Source organism: Dipodomys merriami, unplaced genomic scaffold (genome assembly GCF_024711535.1).
Source record: "Dipodomys merriami isolate MVZ:Mamm:240054 unplaced genomic scaffold, mDipMer1.0.p SCAF_3, whole genome shotgun sequence".
In the NCBI taxonomy this organism is placed as follows: Eukaryota; Metazoa; Chordata; class Mammalia; order Rodentia; family Heteromyidae; genus Dipodomys; species Dipodomys merriami.
Window position 1 is genome coordinate 108,246,976 of NW_027204492.1, and position 23,998 is coordinate 108,270,973.

General features: G+C 33.1%; 1 protein-coding gene across 5 annotated transcripts in view; it reads right to left on the reverse strand.

Annotated features, from left to right (window-relative positions):
* The window catches only part of Cnksr2 (connector enhancer of kinase suppressor of Ras 2), a 220,159-nt gene that overhangs the window by 136,822 nt on the left and 59,339 nt on the right, over window positions 1–23,998 (reverse strand). For all 5 annotated transcript variants that reach the window (XM_070040726.1, XM_070040728.1, XM_070040725.1 and 2 more), the window contains exon 5: window positions 4,008–4,049. In XM_070040726.1, coding sequence (XP_069896827.1) covers window positions 4,008–4,049 — 42 coding nt within the window. The remainder of the gene's footprint in view (window positions 1–4,007; window positions 4,050–23,998) is intronic.

Genomic DNA, 23,998 nt, shown 5'->3' on the forward strand with positions numbered 1-23,998 from the left:
TATGTTATACTGTTTACTTTGGACTAGACTTCCAAGAGAATATAATATTATGGACTCTGGAGCCAAACTGCCAGAACTCAAATCCAATTTTCAATTCTTTCTAATTGTGATACAACATCAAAGTTACCTAACTTCTATGGTTGACTTTACTCATTTATAAAATGGAGGTTATAATAAGACGTCTTAACATTTGTAAGAGGGCTAAGTAAACTGATTTATATAGAGAACTTAAAATAGTAGATTTTTGTATTAATGTTTCTGAGCCTTAACATCATAAAAAAACTTGTTCTATATGAAGGTTTGTGAATATACATACATAGCAATAAACTATATCTATTCTATTTCCATCAAATTCTTATCAGCATTTTGATATATCTAATAGTGTATGTATGTGTAAATTGATAAGGGAAAACTTTTGTTTTATTACTGTTACAAAAGAAGCCATTGCTATTTCAGGATAACATAACAGCTACTGAAAAGTACTGGTAGCCTGGTTTTGAACCATTATTCTCCCATCTTAGTCTCCTGAGTAGCTAGGAGTACAGGCTTGAGCCACCAGCACCTAGCCACACAACTCTACTATTTAAAACTTGCTTTTGAGCTGGGTGCTGGTGGCTCGTGTTTGTAATCCTCACTCAAAGATCTGAGGATCAAGGTTCGAAGCCAGCCTGGGTAGGAAAGTCTGAGACTCATGTCCAATGAACCATGAAATTACTTTTCCTACTTAATATTATGACAACAAATGTAAAAATCCATTTCACATTAAGTTAAAAAGTCAAATTAATGAGAAACAATGGACATAAGTAAAAGGTTAGAATGAAGCTAATATGTAAAATGAATACCCTGGGAAACACTTGCCAACTATTTCAATCTTAAAAATTTCTGGTAACCAATGCATAAGGAAATGTACAGCTGTTTTTTGAAACCAAGAACAGAACAGAGATTACTCCTGAGAAACTTTATAAACAGGAAATGGTATCTCACGAATTGACCTCAATAAGAACCTTGAAGTAAGCACAATGAAGAACCCACAGCAGTATGCCAAAGTCTAATTCAGTCAATTCAATACTTCAGAAGGTACAGTCATTGTTACAGAAAATTCAATCCCAATGAAACAGTTGCTCAAAGGAAATAAAATGTAGGGCAAAAAGTGTCTGTGTTCCTTACTTATTGAAACAGGCACAGCAAGATAGTATCCCTGAGTTCCAAGGGAAACAAGACAGTACAATTCATAAGGTCTCAGGGAACTAGAATTGGTAGCAATTGTCAGAAATGGAAAGGCTTTGGTGTCAGAGTTGCATTCATACTCAACATTCAAACAGCTTAATATTTTTTGACTGATAGTTTCACCATCTGTAAAATTATGTGAGGTTGAACCTCACTTATACTAAAAATGCTTTAGAGCAGAACTGTTTTACATTTTTGGTATTTTCTAATTTTGGAATATTTGCAAGTATTTTATCTTGGGTATAAAATTTAAGCATGAAATGCATGGATGGTTTATATATACCTTATATACATTGCCTAAGGTGAGCTTGTACAATATTTAAAATAATTTTATGTGTGAAAAAGCATGCATGATTTTTATGATTGAATGAATCATCATAAAAAATTAGTCACTATCTCAACTACCCATGTGAACAATCTGTGGTTGCTTGAAATCACTATAATTCCTGCCTCTAAAATTATATGCTATAAATAAGCAACCATTTTATTATTCTTTTTCACACATAAACACAGTCATAAAATATGACATACTTTTATTTTTTTATTGTGAAAATACTGTAAAGAGGGGTTACATGTACATGAGCAAGGTAATGAGTACATTTCTTATCAAGCATTGTTGCCTCCTCCTTTGGACATACTTTTGATAAGTGGAAAAAATCTGAAGAATAACTAAGCAATATAGCATCATCAGAAAACTGTAATAGCTGTTAACCAATAACAAACAATGGCAGAATTTAATTAGATTCTTTCTATGATGCTGTGTATGGATTCAAAGGTGATTGTAGATTGTATTTTATTGTTCTAGATGATAAAAACATCAGAAGCAGAAAAATAACCAGGAAGTAGGTCCTTTAGTGGGGAGGAAGCATTCTTCTGGAAAGCTTTTAAAAATATTTCCTTCAGAGCCATCTGTGTCATTAACAGTTTTTTCATGAAAATCTTAGATTTTTTATCAATAATTACTATTTTTATTCTGTTATAAATACCAACTGCTCTGGCCCTTCAATTAGCTGATCACACATTTTACCATGTCACCTGCAGGTTATTAACAAGTCATCTTCAATGGTATCACAATCACTTTGATTGAGAACCTTTTTAACTATTTTACCATACGTCAATGGACGAAAAGCTAGAGCCTTATTACTGATGTTAAAATTTTGATAACTATTACAGTGAACTTGCTCATGGCTTCATATCAATAGGAGCTTAATAGACCACAAATCTGTAAATATTTAATGTTGTGTCCTTAAATTTCTGAAACCACCTTCTTATATATTCACAGTTTTCAATGTTCAGTTCATTGTGATAGATCTTTGCTTGTTTTGTGATGTGTGCACCCTTAAATGGCATATGTTGACAGCAATGCTCAACAGCTTACTCTTTCAGTACAATAAAGATCTTAATGTTTTGCTTTATGCTATGTTTTTTCCTATTTTTATCAATGTTCGCTCATCACTATCAGCACAGAACTCCAGTGATTCAGCCTGTTGCTTCAGATCACGCATGATAACCCAACACCATACTTTTCTGTAAGAGGTCTCATACAAATACTACAGTCCAGTTTCTCCATCAGTTTAACTTTCTGTACTATAGATAAATACAAAGGCTTTTTTGTCTTTCATTGTTACCCACAGGGCTATCTGTAGACTATTTCCAACAATATAATTACACCATAGAGCAGACAATTAGCAAACAATAATAACAACAACAAAAAGCCCACAGTGCATAGAGTATGTAGATTCAGACCCAAAGTGAGGCATTATGAGAAACCTGCTATTGGCACACTTGGCTTGTATACATGCCATTTTATTACTGTTGTAGATGTGTTGCATAGGTGAATCTAGGCATGCAAGGGAAAGGTGCATCTCATAGCTTAAGTGGTTTGGAAGGTTCTTTTTTTTTCTATTGATGATGCTGAACAAACTGGGTTGTGTACCTGTGTTTAACTTAAGGTAAGGTGTGGGAGATCCACCTGTCAGTGGCTTCACATAATTGCCTAGAGTCTCAGAATCTAGAGCATGATAAATGCTCGGGTTTCACATTATTACTGAAACTGTAAAATATTTTTAGAATGTAAACAAACATTGGAATATATAAACCCTCCCTAAATAAATATTAGCTTCTTCCTATTCTCCAGACACTCTAGTTGGATCAAAAGGAACTTTGTGATAATCATTTTCCTTCCTGGAACAGCACACTAAAGGTTCATATGAACTGAAGATCATCCTCTTAATCACAAAGGATATCATTGTTGCTCAATGAGCAGAAGAGGATTGTTTAGTATTACTTATGCAGTGAATAACCTAAAAGATTATATTCTGCTAGTGTTTTTTTGGGGGGTGGGGTCCGGTCGTGGGGCCTGAACTCTGGGCCTGGGCACTGTCCCTCAGCTCTTCAGCTCAAGGCTAGAGCTCTACCACTTGAGCCACAGCGCCACTTTCGGCTTTTTTTCTTTTTGCTTATATGGTGCTGGGGAATCAAACCCAGGGCATTATGCATGCAAGGCAAGCACTCTACCACTGAGCCACCTTCCCAGCCCCTAGTGTTTTGTTTTGTATTATTTATCAAACTCCAACTTTGGTTATAAATTATATACATATTATTCAGATACAATATCACAATTTTCAACTAAATGCAAAATAATGATTTTAACTAGCACGTTTTTATTATTTTGTACATTTCCTAAAAACATACAACCTTTTGTTTTAACTGTGGCTTACTACTATTTAAAGAAAGAAATATTGTCTAATGGAGACAAAAGTAAATCCAGGTATACTCACCACATGAAGAATTTTATTTTCAGTTTCATATACAGTACAATCCTGAAAAAGAAATGCATGTATTATGTTAAAAACCCCTTTGTACAATTAATATATCCTAATAAACAGTTAAGCATTCCATTTTATTAAAAACTGTAATACACTAAAAAAAATCAAAAAACATTTCAAGTAAAATATTCATATATTCTTTAAAAATCTAGACAGGTATTTACCCAAGTGTTAATAGAGGTAAGCATGTATGGTTATTCATAGAGGATGTCTTAATTTTTCCTTAAATATATGTTCTGATTTTACTACTTAAAAACATACATTTATAAATGCATAATAAAGAATAACACATAACTCAACTCTTAAAAAGATACCTAATAATAGTATAACCATTTTCATCTATACTTATATCTATGATAAATTTATTATGTTTAGATAGCTCCAATATTTCAAATATTAATTTATTATGGATCACAACATGAAAAAGCACTAACATTTATTTCAATAATCACATCAAAATCTCATACTTACATTCAACTATTGCACGCTACTAAATATACTTTGCATTGTACATTTAAAATTGATAGGAAATTTATAACTCTAACCTAAACTGACTCTGAAGTTACAATTTTAAAAGTTACTCCATTTTCTTTTTTTAAAACTGCAATTGCTTGATGCACAGTAAGTAAAAATATAAAAGTGATCTTTGCCTAGAAAACAAAACTATACCTCAATTTCCTCAAGAAATTTATAAAATGGACATGTTTTTTGGTAATACCCTATAAGAGAGTTATATGAGAAAGAAAATCATATAAAAAAAATGAAGAAAATTGCCCAGCACAGAAACTTTCGTATACAGTATAATAAATGTTTTAGCCATATATTGTTGTTCTGCACTATTATTTTAATTTTTAAAATGCTAAATTAATGATTATTATTTTATACATTTGGAAAATCCATATTCCATAATATTTATTTGATTTTAACAAAAATGAATCTCATTCTACACTTTTTTTAACAATATGATTTCACTACAATACTTTTTCAGAAGGATATATTTATATCAGGGTCTTGATATTTAGCTCAGGCTGGTCTCAATCTGGGCTTCCTCTTGCCTCAGCTTCCTAAGTAGCTGGGAGTTTAGGTGTCCTACCACACTTGGCTTATCACAGGGAAAACTACTTCATTTCACAAACTAACAGAGATACTTAAATATTGAGTTTCGTGTACCAAAGGAGAAATCTGGCACCAATATAGTCATATCTATGTATATACTTACATAAAGTCAACTCTCAATAATTAATTATAAATTATGCATACAGGGGAGCCAAAGTGAAGTTAAATATTTATATTTGGAAAGTGCATTTGTACTTACATCTGAATTTAGATGAGTTCACTTTTAAAGAAATTAATTTTAAACACAACTGCATTGGGAAGAAATGATTTGGGAAAAGCTGGGAAGTTGCCCAGATTCCCCATGCTGCTTCTATAGCTCACTTTAGCTGCAATGTATTACTTGCCTATCTTCCCAGAATCAAATTATTTAATTAAATATGCAGATTTCAAAGATATTCTCCTCATAAACTATGTCAAATCTCTTTAAAATATAATTTACTTGCATATCACTAATGTGACATAATAAAAAAACTGTTAAATAGTCAAACTATTTTCAGTAATCACATTGTTAGTAGTAGTAGTGTTGTGCAGAATCTTTTGTCTGTACTTTGTAAGATGAGACAACTGAATAATCACGTGACTGTCATTCTATCAGTGCTGGTATTGCTGATAAACATTTTTAGCATGGAAAAGTGTGTGTGTGTGTGTGTGTGTGTGTGTGTGTGTGTATTTATGCATGTATGTGTTCTGCCCTCTGAAAATGCATGGGAACAAAGGCCAATCTAGGAATAATAAGCTTCTCAGTTTGTGGTTTTGAAATATTATTTCCTAAGTGTTCTTGGAAAATGGTGGTTTCCAGAACTAGGATAGGAAACATACCAGAGAAGTTTGAACTATATTGTGATATAAGGTAGAAGCAAGATACTGAACCCCAAGATAGGGATACAAGAGGTTTTATCTTTCTTGTGGTTGTTTTGAATGTATTTATAATGTACTATGTGATTTTTTTTTGTTTCTCTTGTATGTTCTTCCCCCATGGTATAACCCCTGTTTTCACTGTATTTGATTCCGGTGCTCTGCATTTTGTATGTACATTTTTGTAAATTGGGAAGGGGAAGCGAAATAACAAAATGCTGAAATAAGGATACAGGTTGACCCATTGTAACAATGAGATGTACAAGACAGTATGTTGAAAACGAATTTTACAATATATGGGAGGGAGGGATGGAGGAGTTGGAGAGGTGGGGAAGGAAAGGATGGTAGGGGAAAAACAAAGGAGAGGGTAACAATGCTCTATATGAAATGTACTCATTACCTTATTCATGTACTCTAACCCCTCTGTACAGTATCTTTACAATGAAAAAATATATTTTTAAAAAAGAGTCATAGGATTTTGTCAGCAGGACTCAGGAGTCAACATAAAAAGATTCCCACTGGGGAAGGTGGCTCAGTGGTAGAGTACTTGCCTTGCATGCATGAGGCCCAAGGTTTGGTTTCTCAGCACCACATAAGCAGAAAATCCAGAAGTGGTGCTGTGGCTCAAGTGGTAGAGCGCTAGCCTTGAGCTGAAGAGCCGAGGGACAGCGCCCAGACCCAGAGTTCAGCCCCCACAACTGACAAAAAAAAAGATTCCCACTGACTAAAGATGGAGCAATAATGGAATAAAGATGGATAATAATGGAATGAATATAAACATACAGAATACTATTAAATATTAAATACATTAAAACTATATTAAATTTAAATAATGTAATATATCAAAAATATATGCAATAATATCTTAATGATATGAAATATATTAAACTTATGGACAATGTGTAATAGATGTTATTTTTCACTTAATTCAGCAAATATTAATCAAATCTTATGCATGCCAAGATGAATAAAACATGGTCTCTAACCTAGATTAAGTACAGTTTGGGTATAAAGGTACTTAAATGAATATGTTAGAATACACAGAGTCCAAGGTTTTCAGGTTGTTTAATTTAGACAATAAATGTCACAAATAATTAAATTGAAAGTCAGTATGAAAGGTTATTAGATAAGTAAAATATTCATGTATTTTATTAAAATTCAACATGATTCCTTAGTGGTGTTATACATTGGTCTAGTCATGCCTCAAACTTCATGAAAATGTTCATCAGAAATGACATGGTAAATGAAAAGAGTACATTGATATTCTTAAATTTAAGATTATTTGAAAATAAAGTATTGGTACACATTCAACAATTTGGCATGATTCTACAAGACCAAGTCTCAATTTGGCATGATTCTATAAGACCAAGTCTCAAAGAGATACATAAAGTAACAGTAACATAAAACAAAAATTTTCACCAGTACAAAAAAGTACACATACAAATATTAAAATGAAAAGGCCACTATTTAAATAGAAACTGATTAGATAAGAAATTCAAATAATTTAATTTTCAATGTTTTGTAAGGTTATAAGCACTTATATATATATATATATATATATATATATAAATGTAAAGTTATCAAAGCTTAAATCTGCATTAAGACATTTCAATTAGTATAATAGAGGCACAATTGTAGGACTGGAGAAAAAAACCAACTCTACCTAAAAAAAAAATCAGTCAATGCTTTTATTATGTCAGGCACTGGTGGCTCACACCTATAATCCTAGCTATTCAGGAGGGTGAGATCTGAGGACAGATGTTTGAAACAGATGTTTGGCAGAGAAATCTGAGGGACTCTGTCTTCAATTAACCAGCAATAAAACGGGACTAGAGGTAAGACTGAAATGGTATAGCACTAGCTATGAGAAAAATAAAATCAAACAAAAACAAAAACAAAACAAACCCCCAAACAAAAAAGACAGTGTATGAGGCCCTAAATTAATTTCATTAAGGGATTTCATTGTGCAAATAGTGCAAATAGTTTGAATAGTGAACACTGATAAAATTTACCCTATCCATATTACTTTCTTAACACATCTTCCATCTCCCTGTGGCTTAAAAATTTATTATACTTAAGTAGCTGCACAAGGAGTTGCCATTCAACAAAGCCATTTATGAATATAATGCATGTCACCCCTTTCATTTTTCTCCCCATCCTTCTCAACCCTTGCCCCTTTCCCCAATTTATTTACTTTTATAGGATAGACATTGAATTTTATGACTCTATTCTACCCTCTTCCTCTCTTCATTCATTTACTACAGGGCTCACTCCACCTTTCCAGTTTTTATTTGGTCTCAGAAACAGTACATTTTTAGGTAGAGAATATAAAGATGCTACTGCAGAAACAATTCTTCTTGTGATCAAGCACAATTAAACTATTGCAGAAACTTTCAGAGGTTTAGTTCTTTGCATAAGAATCTATCTCTCTATCAATGAGGAGAGGGGATGAATGCACACTTATAGAGTGGGTTAAAATTGAGAGTTCCAAATTTTATTCCCAGATATACAGATTCTTTAGGGTCTGAGTGAAGACCTCCAAGATCATTTTGATGGAGATGGTATTTTGAAAACTCTTTGATCTATTTTATAGTATTATATGATAGAGAAACATCAAGACAATTAAAATTATGAAATATACAGAATTCACAAGTTATTAGCGATTTTCAAAATAGTCTGTTGGCTCATTCTAAACATCTCAGCTGCTTAGAACTATGCATTTCAGTTACGCATTCCATAAATTTATTAGTTTTTTACACAGTAAATTTATTTCTTTAAGAGTATGTCTACGTGTTTGTATTTTAAAAGCCAGATCGGCTTGTTCATTATTGAAAGCCAGAGGCATTCACTAATGGTAAGGACACAGCATATTAAAAACCAGACAACTCAGACAGCACTTATTAATCTGGCATTATATCAGGGTAGAAGAACAGAAATAAAATGACTGTTTTATTTTGTTAAACAATAATTTCATGGGATTCTTTTTTATCATGCTAAATATTTAAATTGCCTTAGGTACTTTGGAGGATTCATTTTATTAGTTAATTCGTTTCCATCAAAATGTGATTTTAAAATATCTGCTTCTCAAAATGTGGATTTTATTAACACTTGGGGCCAAATCTTTTCCCCAAAGACCACACCTCAAGTCTTAAAAAGAAAGTAGCACTTTCTTTTTAAGTGGGGAAATCTATATTTTACAAACCTATTAATGTTATGGAAAGCCATGTCTCTGATGTTCTACTTATTTTTAGGTTAGGATTAAATTTAGAGTTTTAAAATTGGCTTTAGATCTATAGTACTATTTATTCCCAGGAATTCTCTTTAGTAGCTCAAGCTGGTTTTTATTGTATATGTAAAATAAAATTTACTTTTCCCCTTTGTCCTTTTCTATATGTGTCTATAAAATAGGTAATATACATATAACAGACCAAATTCTTAATGAAAAAATATTCATAAAGACGACAGGTGTTTCATAAGTTCTGATGACTTTTATTCTTGGAAAAGTATTGTACAGGAACTTGACTGGCAAAAACCGAAAAGCCACATTTTGAAAGGTTGAACTGGAAGTCTTTATTGGTGAGCCAGCAACTGCAGATGGACTCCTGTCTCAAAGACCTGCAGCCCAGAATCAAGCCTGCACATATAGAGAAATACTCAAGTACAAGCAGAACTTTCCATCTAGGGGGACACACCTCAAACTTTCCATCTAGGGGGACTCAGTTGCCAGAAAATCAAACCATTTAGGGAGATAATCAAGGATGAGCATTCTCTGTAGCAAAAGCTATCGTAAGATTAAGCAGCATGACATCTGCAATTCAACAAAGGCCTCTCTCACCTTGAGGCTTTTCAGAGCTGGGTGGAAAGGCCCCTCCACCCAGCAAGGTACAAGGATGGCTATGAGAACAAGGTGATGTTACTTAGACCCAGTCGCCTTATTTCAGTATGTGCACAGAAGCATCCTCCCACAGATGAGCTATACTTACACAGATTAGTTATTCCTTTAGTTAACAAGGGAGTTATTGATAGACTGAGCATAGTTCATAGAAGGAATTTTATTCCTAAATATTACCACTGACTTTCCACAGTTAGTCAACAAGTTTCAAGCACCTGGAGATCATAATGTTCAGAATAAGCAATTCTTCTCCTATTGTATCCATAAGGACATCACACAGGCTTTTGATAATAAATACATGGAGACAGTAAAGAAAAATAATGTGTGTCTATAGCATATTCAGTTATACTTCATGGGATTTTGCAATTATAAATGCCATGTATTTACTATTTCATTTTAGCTCACACACATATATACTTTGACCACAAAAATTGTTTAGAAGTAATATTTTCAATGGTCTATTTATGCAAACATTTGGTAATGAATAGCACCTTCACACCAAACACTTTAATAAGTGACACTAAGTGACTAATTCAAGCAATGACTTAGTATTAAGTTTCTTTTCTCTCTTTTTTGATCCATCCATTCATTCATGCCTCAATTCAGTTCACCCTGAGGTTATTTGGCATCTTTTGGAAATACAGTTGGGCACTAATAGGTATTCAAAGATAAATTTGGTTTATAGCTAACAATTTCATCATTTAGTTGGACAGAATATATTCAAATAATAAGGTAAAGAAGATAAATGCTAACATAAAAGATTAATTTTCATTTGATAATTCTGGAATGACTATCTGGATGGAGATAACATTTTAGCTTACCTTAAATCAATTATATAGGTATTTCATTGCATTATTTCCACTCACCTATATAATTTACTGTGATCATATTAAACCCCTCTGTTAACTCTTGTTTAATCTTCCTCTCCCCATCTATTTTTTTTGTCGGTTGTGGGGCTTGACCTCTGGGACTGGGTGCTGTCTCTGAGTCTTCGGTTCAAGACTAGCAATCTACCACTTGAGCCACAGTGCCACTTCCAGTTTCTGGTGGTTAATTGATAAGTGTCTCACAGACTTTCCTGCCCAGACTGGCTTTGAACTGCGATCCTCAGCAGTCTTCTGAGTACCTAGGTTTGCAGGTGAGTGCCACTGGCACCCAGCAATCCCCATCTATTTTTACAATTTAATGGTCTTTATTAACCTATTATACATACATACATACATACATACATACATACATACATACATACATACATATAATACATTTCAATCATATTCCTCCCCATTACCTTTTCCTTTTGCCTTCTATCCTCCTCTGCTTCTCTCCTGCAAACAATCTCTATTACATTCATGTCATTTATTTGGTAATACTGGAGTCTGAATTCAGGGCCTTGTACTGGTGAGGCAAGTATTCTTCCTTCTGTACTGGTCCTGGGGCTTAAAATCAGGGCCTGGATATTGTCTCTTAGCTTTTTCACTCAAGACTAGTGTTTTAACCACTAGAGCCACAGCTCCACTTCCACTTCCTGATTATTGGTGGTTAATTTTCCTACCAGAGTTGGCTTCGAATGGCAATCCTCAGACCTAAGCCTCTTTATAGGCACGAGCCATCAGTGACTGTCCAAATGTTCTACTCTTTTTAATTAAAAAAATTAGTGCAGGTGCTGGGGCTTGGACTCAGGGCCTGGATGCTGTCCCTGAGCTTCTTTTGCTCAAGGCTAGCACTCTAACCACTTGAGCCACAGTTACATTTCCAGTTCTTTTGGTGGTTAATTGGAGATAAGAATCTCACAGATTTACCTGTCCAGCCTGGCTTCAAGCCATGATCCTCAGATCTCAGATTCCTGAGAAGCTAGGATTACAGGTGTGAGCCACTGGTGCCCAACTAGTGTTCTACTTTTTGAGCCATGTCCTCAGTCCTTTTTGCTTTATTTATCTTTCAAATAGGGACTCACATTTATCCTGAGGCCATCATGGACCAAAATTCTATTGATGCTTCCTGTTTTGTTGTAATGACAGACATGTGTCACAATGCCCAGCTATTACTTTCTCTGCTCAGGCTAGCCTGTAACTATGATACTCTCAATATGTGCCTTCTTATGTCACTTTTAAAAAAGCTTAGATTCTGTATATGAGAAAAGACTTGGAATATTTATCTTGCTGACTCTGGTTTATTTTGCTTAAAATAATGATCTCAATTATTCTACATTTTTTTTTACAAATAACATGATTTCATTCTTCTTTATGACTGAACAATATTCCACTGTACCATCTTTCTTTATCTTTTCATCTGTTGATAGGCAGTAGGCTGATTCCATATTTTGTCTACAGTACTGCTACAGTATACATGGATGTGCAAGTATCTCTACTGTATCATGACTTATTTTCCTTTGAGTATATTCTCAGGAATGGTATATCAGTATCATATGGTAGTTCTATTTTTGAGTTTTTTGAGGCACTTCCATACTGATTGCCACAGTGGTTGCACAAGCTTACATTTCCATAAACAACATATATAATTTCCTTTTCTCCAAATCCTCACTAGCAGTTGTTTTTTGCTTCCTTCATAGTAGCCTTTTTATCTTGAATGGGATGGAATACTAATATTGTTTTGATTTGCACTTCCTTTAGTACTGAGAATTGAACTTTTTCACATATAACTTAGTTATTTGTAATTTTTCTTTTGAGAACTATCTGTTCATTTGCCCATTTATTAATTGGATAATTTGTTGTTTTGATGTTGAACTAGATGTATATATTTAAATAACACAAGTATTATAAAAGTATAAATGGAAAGAATGTGCAACCAATGCCCTTTATAACACAATTCCTATCATTACTGTTGGGAGTGTATTAAGCAATGGATAACCTTGTACTACATGTATATACCAAAGAGAAGGGATGGGAAGGGGAAACAAAGAGGAGGCAACAATGCTTGATACGAAATGTACTCGTTATCTTGCCCATGTAATTGTAACTCCTCTGTATGGTATTCTCACAATAAAAAAATTTAAAAAAGAGTATATTAATACAGAAGGTGACATGACAGAACATATGCTCAGTATGCATAAGGTCTTGAGTTCAAAAGAAAAGGAAAATGATTAAAATGTGTTATCACATGGAAAAATAGATGAATCAAGATAACTATAACATTCCATCTTTTCAAGACATTATTATAAATATGTCAAATTCATCAACCATAGACAAGAAGGCCTACCCAGGTGCTAATGGCTCATGCCTGTAACCTTAGCTACTTCTGAGTCTGATATATGAGAATCATGGTTTGAAGCCAGCTTGGGCAGGAATGTCTATGCGACTCTCATCTCCAATGAATTTCCAAAAAGAGGTCAGAAGTGGACCTGTACCTCAAGGGGTAGAGTGCTGGCCTTGAGTAAAATAACTCAGGGACAGCATCTAAGCCCAGAGTTTCAGCCCCAGAACTAGTATATAAACACAAAGAAGGACTAGCTCTGATTAGTGGCTTCAGATGGGTGAAGAAGATTTTCCAGAAAAGATTTAGATAAGCTGATTTTCCCTCTCTAATTTTGAGTCATTCTCTAGTATCTTTTGCATTAAAAAAGTTTCTAACAACTTTTCCACATGAGTAAGAGTATATTCTATTTTTAGTAACAAGCTGAACCAATCCTTATCCATTTACCATTTATTCTTAGTCTGATTACTTTCACAGTTTTCAGCCTCATACTTACTCAAGTTGGGTACTGACAGATGACAAAACTACTTCATCAAGCTAGGTTGTTTCATGCATACATATAGCAATGGCCTAGAATAACACTGTCTAATAAAATTTCTGGGAAAACAGAAATGTTTTATGTCTGTACTGTCCAATTTAATATCCATTAGAAACAGTGGCTGTCAAGCACTTGAAATATGGCTAGTGAAATGAGAAGCTGAGTTTGTAATTTTACTTAATTTAAATTTACACTGCAATAGCTTCATGTAGCCACTAGCTAGCCTGCTAGCAGTGCAGGACTAAAGAAATAAACTACAGTACATCTAGCAGTTCCTAATAAGTAAGCAAGAAACACCTCAAATGCATGACAGTGAAGACTCTATCAAGGGAGAAAACATGAAGGAACTTAGTTCCCAGGAGTTAACCAAGTGCATACAATATGCATACAATAGCATAACATTATAATGAAACAAATTCCCTCTAGGAAAACACATGGTAAACAGGTATAAGAAGGAGTTCAAAGTACTCATCACATTAACTTGTGGACATAAAGCAGTGTTAGGGACAAATGATTTGTAACAGATGGAAAATAAAAGGCCAAACCAAATTTAGATTCATCAAAAAACAAAAGTTGACTGAGTAAAAAGAAGACTTCCATGGGAATAAAGAGGCATCATACTCTTCTTGACTGTGTTACCAAAATATTATAGTCCAGCACTAATTTCATTCCTAAAAATTCTTGAGAAAGAAGACAGGTCTATAATTACCTCATAAATACTTCTTCACCATTTTGACCAGCTCCATGACTACAAACTTGTTACTGCTCTTGCTATCATTATTTTGAGAGAGAAATTAAAAACGAGCAATTACCACAAGAATTAACAGAAGGGTTTCATCAGGATAAAGATGGTTAGGAGTTTTAACAGAAAGACCTTTCTTGCTTTTGTTTTTAATGTACTTATAATGTACCATGTGATTTTTTGTTTCTTTTGTATGTTCTTTCCCCATGGTATAACCCTCGTTTTCACTGTATTTGATGCCAGTACCCTGAGTCTTGTATTTACATTTTTCTAATTTGGGGAGGGGAAGGGAAATAACAAAATGCTGAAATGAGGATATAGGTTGACCCATTGTAACAATGTAAAAGACACTATGTTGAAAATGAACTTTACAACTTCAGGGTAGGGAGGGAGGATTTGGGGAGGTGGGGAGGGAAGGGATGGTAGGGGAAAAAACATAGGAGGAAGTAACAATGCTTAATAGGAAATGTACTCATTATCGTACTAATGTGACTGTAACCGCTCTGTACAGTATTTTCACAATAAAAAATATATACGAAAAAGAAAGATCTATAAACAAATAATGGGAGAGTGTGGTAGGCATGACCATACTAGTCATCTACCCCCCGCTTTGCAGGACAAATAAGTAAAACATTTGAATAGACACAATTACTTAGCAATAAAACTGTGCCTAGAATTATGTCTTTTAATGCCTTGTCCTGTGCACTTTATGTACTGTCCAAAGAGTAAACGAAGTTATCTGCTAAATTTCCTTTTCCTACTCTCTTCATTGCCTCTGGTTTCTATAATAGTCATGCTCTGTATTAACGGGCAAACTCAATGAAGTCTATTTCTACCAGACAACTATAATTAGTAAATAAAATACTAATAACTTTGTATCTACTTCAAAGAGTTGCCATGAACACCATGACAATAGCACTGTGTGCTTTTTATCTATGAACATCAAGTGTCATGGAAATGCTTTGTACTTAATAAAACATGCAAATGTTAGCTGTTATTATTATTACCCTCAGATTGAAATAGAGCCAGATGAAATTAGATGATTCCTAAGGTTCTTTTCAGCTTAACAATGGACCTGATTTTGCAATTGTACTTGTTTTTTTCAACCTCCAAACTATATATGCATTCTCAACCTACTGGAATATATCACTGTATGTATAAATATATAACATATTAACAGATTATTGCCTTTTCAATAGGCTACTTGCTTAGTTTTATAATGCATTAATACAATGCTACATTAAGGAAAGATAGTTAACAATGTCAATGTACCTTATCTAACAACATCACAGTAGTGAAATGTTCTATTCTAGGCATAATATTATTCTTTTGGTGGTCATGGGGCTTAAACTCTGGGCCTGGGTGCTGTCCCTCAGCTCTCAGCTTAAGGCTAGCGCTCTACTACTTGAGACACAGTTCCACTTCTGGTTTTTCTGGTGGTTTACTGGAGATAAGAGTCTCACAGACTTTCTGCCCAGAATGGCTTTGAACCATGATCCTCAGATCTCAGACTCCTGAGTAGGCAGAACTACAGGCGTGAGCCACCAGCGTCCAGCTAGGCATAATATTTCTTGATGACTAACTTATTGAAGCATTAGAATAAGTCATGTATAACAAGTTTCTAGAGAAAAATATGCAAAGGGTATTCAAAAGATACAAGGTTGAAATAATGGCAAAATATAATTTCAACCAGAAGATAGAAAAAGCTCAAAGCATAGCAGAATGTTGGATTTTCATGTTTTCTGAAGTTCAGGCTCAATACTTTAAAGTTTTATATCTCACTATGATACAAAATAAGTGTAAAAAAGCTAAAAAAATTGTAAAACTGTGTATATAGCTTAGTGATTCTCTGGTTTATAAAGACTGTAGGAGACAAATGAGAGGAAATTTCTCAACATAATTTCTATCATTTTTTTAAATATAAAATCTGCTGATTTGCAGTCAGTTGGAAGATACATTCTAATTGCTTTGATCACAATTAATCATTCTAAGAAAACAACTGTATTTCCATACATCCATATGTAAGTTCATCCACAGGTTTCCACATGAAGAGATTATTTACTGCCATGTATCTGTGCAAGTCATTTAACTTGTATGAGTTTGGTACCTAACATGTGAACTGGAGTTGAAATTATCTTATTTCCAACTTTATTAGAAGGAACAAATAAGATGGAACATTTGGAAATACTTTGTAAATTGTGAAGTATTATCCAAATAGGTGCCCTTTTAGAAGCAGTTTTATATTCTTATTTTCCCCAATGTGAAGACTTATGCTCTTATAGAGTGCATATAATACCCAGGAAGGATAAAAAATCTTGAGACGGCAGGGCCTTAATATGATGAAGAAACTAGATTGAAAATGATATTTTTCACTTAAAAATACTTATTGATCAATATCCATGTTCCAGGTACTGCCCTTGCTTTTAGTCTTTTTAGACACAGGAGTCCATGAAAGAAAATAGTAACTTAGTGATGAAAAACATAGACGAATTCTTTGTCAGTAAACATGGTTTACTGTGTTTCTTTCCTATAGAATCACCTAAAATGAAGCCTCAATTAAAAAAATATTGTAAAGGTGATGTACAGAGGGGTCACAGTTACATGAGTCAGGTAATGAGAACATTCCTTTTGAACAGTGTCACCCCTTTCTCTCATTTTCTCCTATTTTTTCCCTTCCCAACTATGCTCCCCACAAAGAAGTATATTTCATTTCCAACATAGTGTCTAGTGGGTTTAACTGCTGAATTGGTTCACCCTTTGTCCCACCGTTTCTGTGCAATCTAAAATGGCAATCTAAATATTCACACAGTGAGAACAAAGGAAGATACTCTTAGGAGAGGATCGCAAGGGCTCAACAGCTATGTGCATAAAATCATATAAAATGATGTTTATCGAAAAGAATTCCAAGAAATTGAAATAAGAGGGTTTTTTATTATACTATTTGCAGTTGTTTTTCTTTCCTTTTTTCTTTGGTATATTCCCTTTTGTCACTGTTTTTTAAATTTCTGACCCCTTATCTTGAAGCCTCATTTAGTTCCAATCATTCTATTTTTTCATTTGACAATGCAAGACTAATGGTCAAATAGTTGGGTAAGTGTCTGAACTTATGTCTTTAAAAATACTTAGATATTTGGAAATAGAGGCAAAAAGAAGACTGATTATTCTTTTAGTTATATGAGTCTTTAACAAACCACAAAATGGTGAAAACTTCAAGATTGAAGTGAAATAAACACTTTAATGTACAGATTAGAAAACTTATGATAGCAAAATTATAATTCCTGTATCTTGAATGGCTTTATTTGAAATGTTTCTGGAACCAGTAAACTAATTTACATTATGAATCAAATTTGTTTATTCTATATAGTTTGAGTCAAGCAGGATGGTGAACAACTGTCATTATAACTAGTCAGGAGATGGAGAGGAGTAGGATTGACCTTAAGACTATCCTGAGAAAAAAAGTAAGATCTCATCTCAACAAAAAAGATGTGCTAATAGATGTTTGTTCCATCCCTGTGAGTAGAGATGGAAGCATTGTGGATTATGGTTTGAAGCTCACCCTGAGAAGATGAAACAAACAAACAAAAATCACTACACTATCAAAAAATAACTAAAGCTTAAAAGGGACACTGCTAAAATGGTAGAGCACCTGTTCAGGAAGTGTAAAACCTTGAGTTCAAACACCAGTTAACATGAAAGAAAAGGTTTTGAATGGCTTTCCAAGTAAGTATTAAGTACATAATTTGTTTACACCAGTTATAGATTAACTAGTTTTAATCTCTCATTAGACTATGAATATTTTCAAAAAAGGTTCCTTATATTACACCACATTGTCTCTTTAATTTCTCAAGGTACTCTATATACATTATAAAATTATTTTCAGTTCACACCTGATACTTATTCTATTTGAGTTTTTAAATTTTCACTTTCCATGAAAACATTTTACAGTGGCTGTACAAATGAGGTACAAAAATGAAACTTTTTTTTCAAAAATGAAACTTTCAAGTCATGTTTTTGAAAACAAAATTTCTAATTGTGAAGCTAATACAGTACATTTAGTTTCTTCACAGTTCTATTTTGTACAGATAGAGGGTATAAAAATAGCTTCAGTTTTACAGTTTTAAAAACATTTTAAACGTGATTTGGTTTTAAAGTTTAATATGTATGATCTCAGCAGATATTTTTAACAAAAATAATTAGGCCTTTCTCTGCATAAAGATTTGTATTATATAAGAGATATAAAGAACTCTATATTCATACAATGAAGCTAATTTTTTGTAATGAAAAGCCCTTCTGGTTTCCAGATGTTCAAGTTACTTATTAGAATGAACATCTAACATATGGGAAAGAAAATCTACACAATCTTAGTAACTGGAGACTTGATAAATTCAATTTAATAAGTCAAGCAAAAATAAACACCAGATACAATCACAAATAATATATAAATACTAATTCTTTAATTCAAGATTATGTACTTGGTTGTCAGAAAATAAAGCTATGTTTTAGTAAACTATAACAAATTCTTTGTATCAATTTCTAAAAATTCACTAGCTCATATATATTGGGCTCTTTTATTCCTTGGGCTCTTTTATTTATTTAGATTGCATTTTCTTGGACAATGAAAATATTTCATTTCAGAAATTATACAATACCATTTTTCTAGGCACTCAAAAATACGTTTAGATTGACAGTAATCACAACACATTTAAATATTCTGTTCGGGCAATATTAATAGCATTAAGTTCTAGGATTATGTTGGTATATGTTCATAAAAGATTCTACAGGGGGCTGGGAAGGTGGCTCAGTGGTAGAGTGCTTGCCTCGCATGAGGCCCTGGGTTCGATTCCTCAGCACCACATAAGCAGAAAAAGCTGGAAGTGGTGCTATGGCTCAAGTGGCAGAGCATTAGCCTTGAGCTAAAGAGCTGAGGGACAGCACCCAGGCCCAGAGCTCAGACCCCATGACCAACAACAACAACAACAAAAGATTCTATAGAATAAGTAAATATTAATACTGAGAAATTCTGAGCCATCATTTTATACTTGAATAAACCTACTACTCACATTATCAACAGGTTAAATTTACAATGCCAAGAGAGAAACACACCCTAAAAACAGTACACGATTGATGAAAGAGGTTTTCTTTTTTTTCTTTTAATTTAAATTTTATTGTAAAGGTGATGTACAAAGAGGTTAATGAGTAATGAGTACATTTCTTTTTTTTTCTTCTTGTCAGTTGTGGGGCTTGAACTCAGGGTGTGGGCACTGTCCTTGAGCTCTTCAGCTCAAGGCTAGCACTTTCCACCTTGACCCAGAGTCCACTTCTGGTTTTTTGAGTGGTTAACTGGAGATAAGAGTCCCACAGGGGCTTTTTTTCCCAGGTTGGTTTTGAATCACGATCCTTAGAGCTCAACCTTCTGAGTAGCTAGGATTACAGGTGTGAGCCACTGGTGCCTGGCTAAAATGAATCTATTTTCAGGAAGCAGAGAAGCAGCAGTGAGAGCAAAAAACAAAGGAGGAGGCAACAATGCTGGATAGGAAATGTACTCATTACCTTGCTCATGTAACTGTAACCCCTCTGCACAACATTTTTACAATAAAAAATATACAAAAAAGAATATCCTCTTGTTTCCATTTCTTGGAGTTCATTTCAATAAGCATCATTTTATATAGTCATATGGAAAGAAGTCCTCAAATCTACCTTTACCAGGATTTTTATATTCAATTTTTTTCCACAGAATTTCATGACAGGTTTTTATGTTCAAATAAACTTTATTGTCCTCAAAATGCAAATATAATGCTATTTTGGGATTATTCATAGATTCATTGCTATGGCAGATTGTATTATGACTTCCTAATATGCACTGTCTATTTTTAAGGGAAAAGTAAACTTTTTAGAGCCACTGAAGTCTGTCACAGATGTGTAACTTGCAACCAATAAATTTGAGTAGTTATATGATGAGTTACTTCCATTTGGAAGCTTTAAGGAACAATATATGTTTCACTGTGCTCTCCTTTCCCCTGGAATAATGACCAGTAATATCCTCAAAAAGGCTACTCTCTTACTATGGGTTTTGAAGTGAAGGTTGTTTTTTACTGCAGCATAATAGATTTTACTTTGAATAATATAATCTACCAAGTTAAAAATAAGGCACATGTGCACTTGGAGATATAGCGAGTACAAGTCAATGCAGTACTAATATCATACAATTTCCAAGCTGTATCTCTTTATTTCTGGAGATATGGGTGCTATTTTTTTCAGAGGTGCTATGTCACTCCTCACACATTGTAACCCACAAACAACCTCAGATTACATTTTGTTACTTTCATGCAAATCTAGTCTTTTCTCATTTTGTATTTCAAGATGATTTTTGTTCCATTTTATTTTATAAGTTTGACTCATCCCCACTTGTCCTAATTACTTAATTCGGACCAGTTCTTCAATCTACCACTGTAAATTACAATTTCCATCCATTATTTCACTTGTTAAGGTCTAATTTCCTCTGAATTACCTATCTGATATTGGTGGTCATTCTGACCCACCTAAGGGACTAGCGACTAGGTTATTCAAAAACCACTTCTTCAGCAGAGGTAAAATGCCTTAGAAAATTAGCATCTATAACTTGTATGTCTTCATTTTCCTTCATTTGCTGCTTTTATCTTATGCATTTATGAAAATTGATGCCTTATTGTCCACATAAGGCATAATACATAATCTATGATACAATCAAGACAAAGTATGACTCATAATAAGTGTTCAAAATGTTATTATTACTGTTTCTTATTTTGCTGTCTAGTTCCTGTCCCTATATGTTGATACCACACCAGATGCTAGTATTGGTCTTTCCTTTTTTATTACATTTTAATACATAAATGCATTGTAAGTGATCATCATAAAATGCATGCATGAATTTATTTGGGGGAAAGAGCCAAGTAGATTGAATAATATGAGCTTTAATTTTTTTTACCTCCAAATCCAGCTTCTCTTTTGAGTCTCTGATTCTCTACATAGAAATCCCTGTCCTCTTCACTGCTCCAACTTACTATAAAAGAGACATGGAGCTTGGTGCCAGTGGCTCACACCTGTAATCCTACCTACTCAGGAAGCTGACCTGAGGATCATGGTTTGAGGCCAGCTGGGTCATGAAAGTCCATGAGACTCTTATCTCCAGTTAACCTCCAGAAAACATGAAGTGGAGCTGTGACTCAAGTGGTAGAGCACTAGCTTTGAGCACAAAAAGGATCAAGGACAGTACCCACATCCTGAGTTTAAGACCCTCAACCAACAACAACAAAAGAGACTGATGGTGTCACCACTTCTTTCTCCTAACTATTCTTACTAGAGGTATAAGGACTAATAGGCAAAGGAATATGAAGCAAATAATTCTTTTCCTATATGTAATATTCATGACATAGTTGGATTTTCTAATTTTGGGAAAAATTATTTTTTTGGTTAGTTCTAAGTTTTTGTCAGGAGCTAAATTAAAATTTCTCTAATTCTCTTTATAAGCTTTTAGAGGAAAATGATTGCTTTTATCCCTTCAATATACTCTTTCTTGCCAGACTCTGGAGAAACCGAGTTGTATGAAGATTTTACTCATTTTCACAGGATTTTTTTTAATGGATTGGCATTACTTCTAGCTCAATTCTTGAGGAAGAACAATCAGAGTATATTACCAATTGTAGCATATCAAGGAGTCTCTTCTGAGGTTTATCATTTACTAACATACCCCTTTACATCCTTATACATAAAATGGGAATAATGATAATATTTTAAGGAACTTTACAAGAAAATTATAAAGGCCTTTGGAAAGATAAACTATAATAGAAAGATATATGACAAAACATAACAATTATGAGTAGAAAGATAATAAAAGTACAAGATATAAGCAAAGATATCTTGAGGACATAATCTGGTACAATTACAAAAGATGAGCATATCCAAACTGTATTATCTAGCAATTATACTCTTAGTATATATTTAAACATAAGTCTATGGACAGAAGAATAAACATATACCCACAATCAATATTGTATGCAGGGAAAACAAACTGAAGCTACAACAAATGACAAATGGATTCAAAATTATATCAAATGGAAATAAAAGACATAGAGTGATATATTTCTATAAATCTCAAATAAAAGCATAATTTATCAAATAACACATTTAGAGAAGTATAGAAAACTATTTTGATAAAAATATACAATGATAAAAGACTCAGAGAAGAGGTAGGCTGACAAGATCCAAGAGGTGCTCAATAATAAAACATTATTATCAATGGTTATTAAATTAGGAGACATACTCATGAGTACTCCTTATTATGCTTCATATTAAATTTATTACATGGAAACTTTTATATATATAATCCTACATAAATGTTTAAATATAATAAGGCAGCCATTTGAGATATAATACTCTATTATTTACTATCTAAAGGAACTTGACTAAGGCAGTATAAGACATCTATTCTCCTTTTGTTTATACTGATGATGATGCTACTTTCATCTGACAAAAATATTTTGGCAGACTTAGGTAACATGAATAAATTCTAGGCCTGTAAAAATAAACTATGAAAATAATCTATTTCAGCATTTATTTTTATATAACATACAGTAAATTTTTATGGTTTTGCTCGTAGCTATGCCAGTGTCAGAAAGCTGGAAGAATAATAAATTATGACCCTGCAATATTCTAAACAGCCATTTGCTAAAGTCTTGGCATACAACTTTATCACTCATTTTTTCATTCTGAACCTTGATACAATATGCAGCTCTCAATAATTAGGTTATTTTTTAAAAAAATACTATGAAAATTTCTTGTTTATTTTTAATTATCAGCTGTCTGGCTAAAACATTCTCATTCTTTATGGTCTTTGAGAAGATGTCGTTGTATATGTGTAGTGAACTTCCATCTTTTTAAACTTTTATTTTAGCTTTTAGCTTTATATGTGTCTTTAGAAAAGGTCTTCAAGTTATTTAAATATTATCTCTAGTAGTTCTATATTTAACTTTGATTATTATATTAAGATCATATAAAATTTGTGAAAAGATATTAGTATTGCTTTTTATGATTAAAAACAGCTGGAGAAAATTTAATTGCACTAAAAGTCTTATTTTAGATAGTGAAAAATAAAATCAACTTTCTATTGCTTTCAATGAGTATGCTTAGTAATATCATTCATATTGTTTAAAAATTATATGTAAAGCTTGTCCTAATTTTTTGGTTTAAAATGTCCTAGTTTCAATCCCAAAAGCCCTAATTCCATTTTCAGGTCACCTAGAATGTCTGATTCAGGAAAGCTTAAATGCTAAACCTGAGTATACAGTAAAAATAGTAAAGTGCTCAAGATGACTATGAGACAATGTTGATTGGGCTTTTCATATATCTATGCATCATATGATCGCCCTTTAATTTCTACATATTTCTATACATTTGAAAATACACACTCTACATGACTATTATACACTGCCTTTACATATTTTGAATTTTCTCTTTTTAAATCTAAGGTATTTATATGTAACTAGAGATGACAAGTTTATCTAGAATCAAAATTAATTTCTGTATTACATTTAAACATGAATGTTTCAAAATAT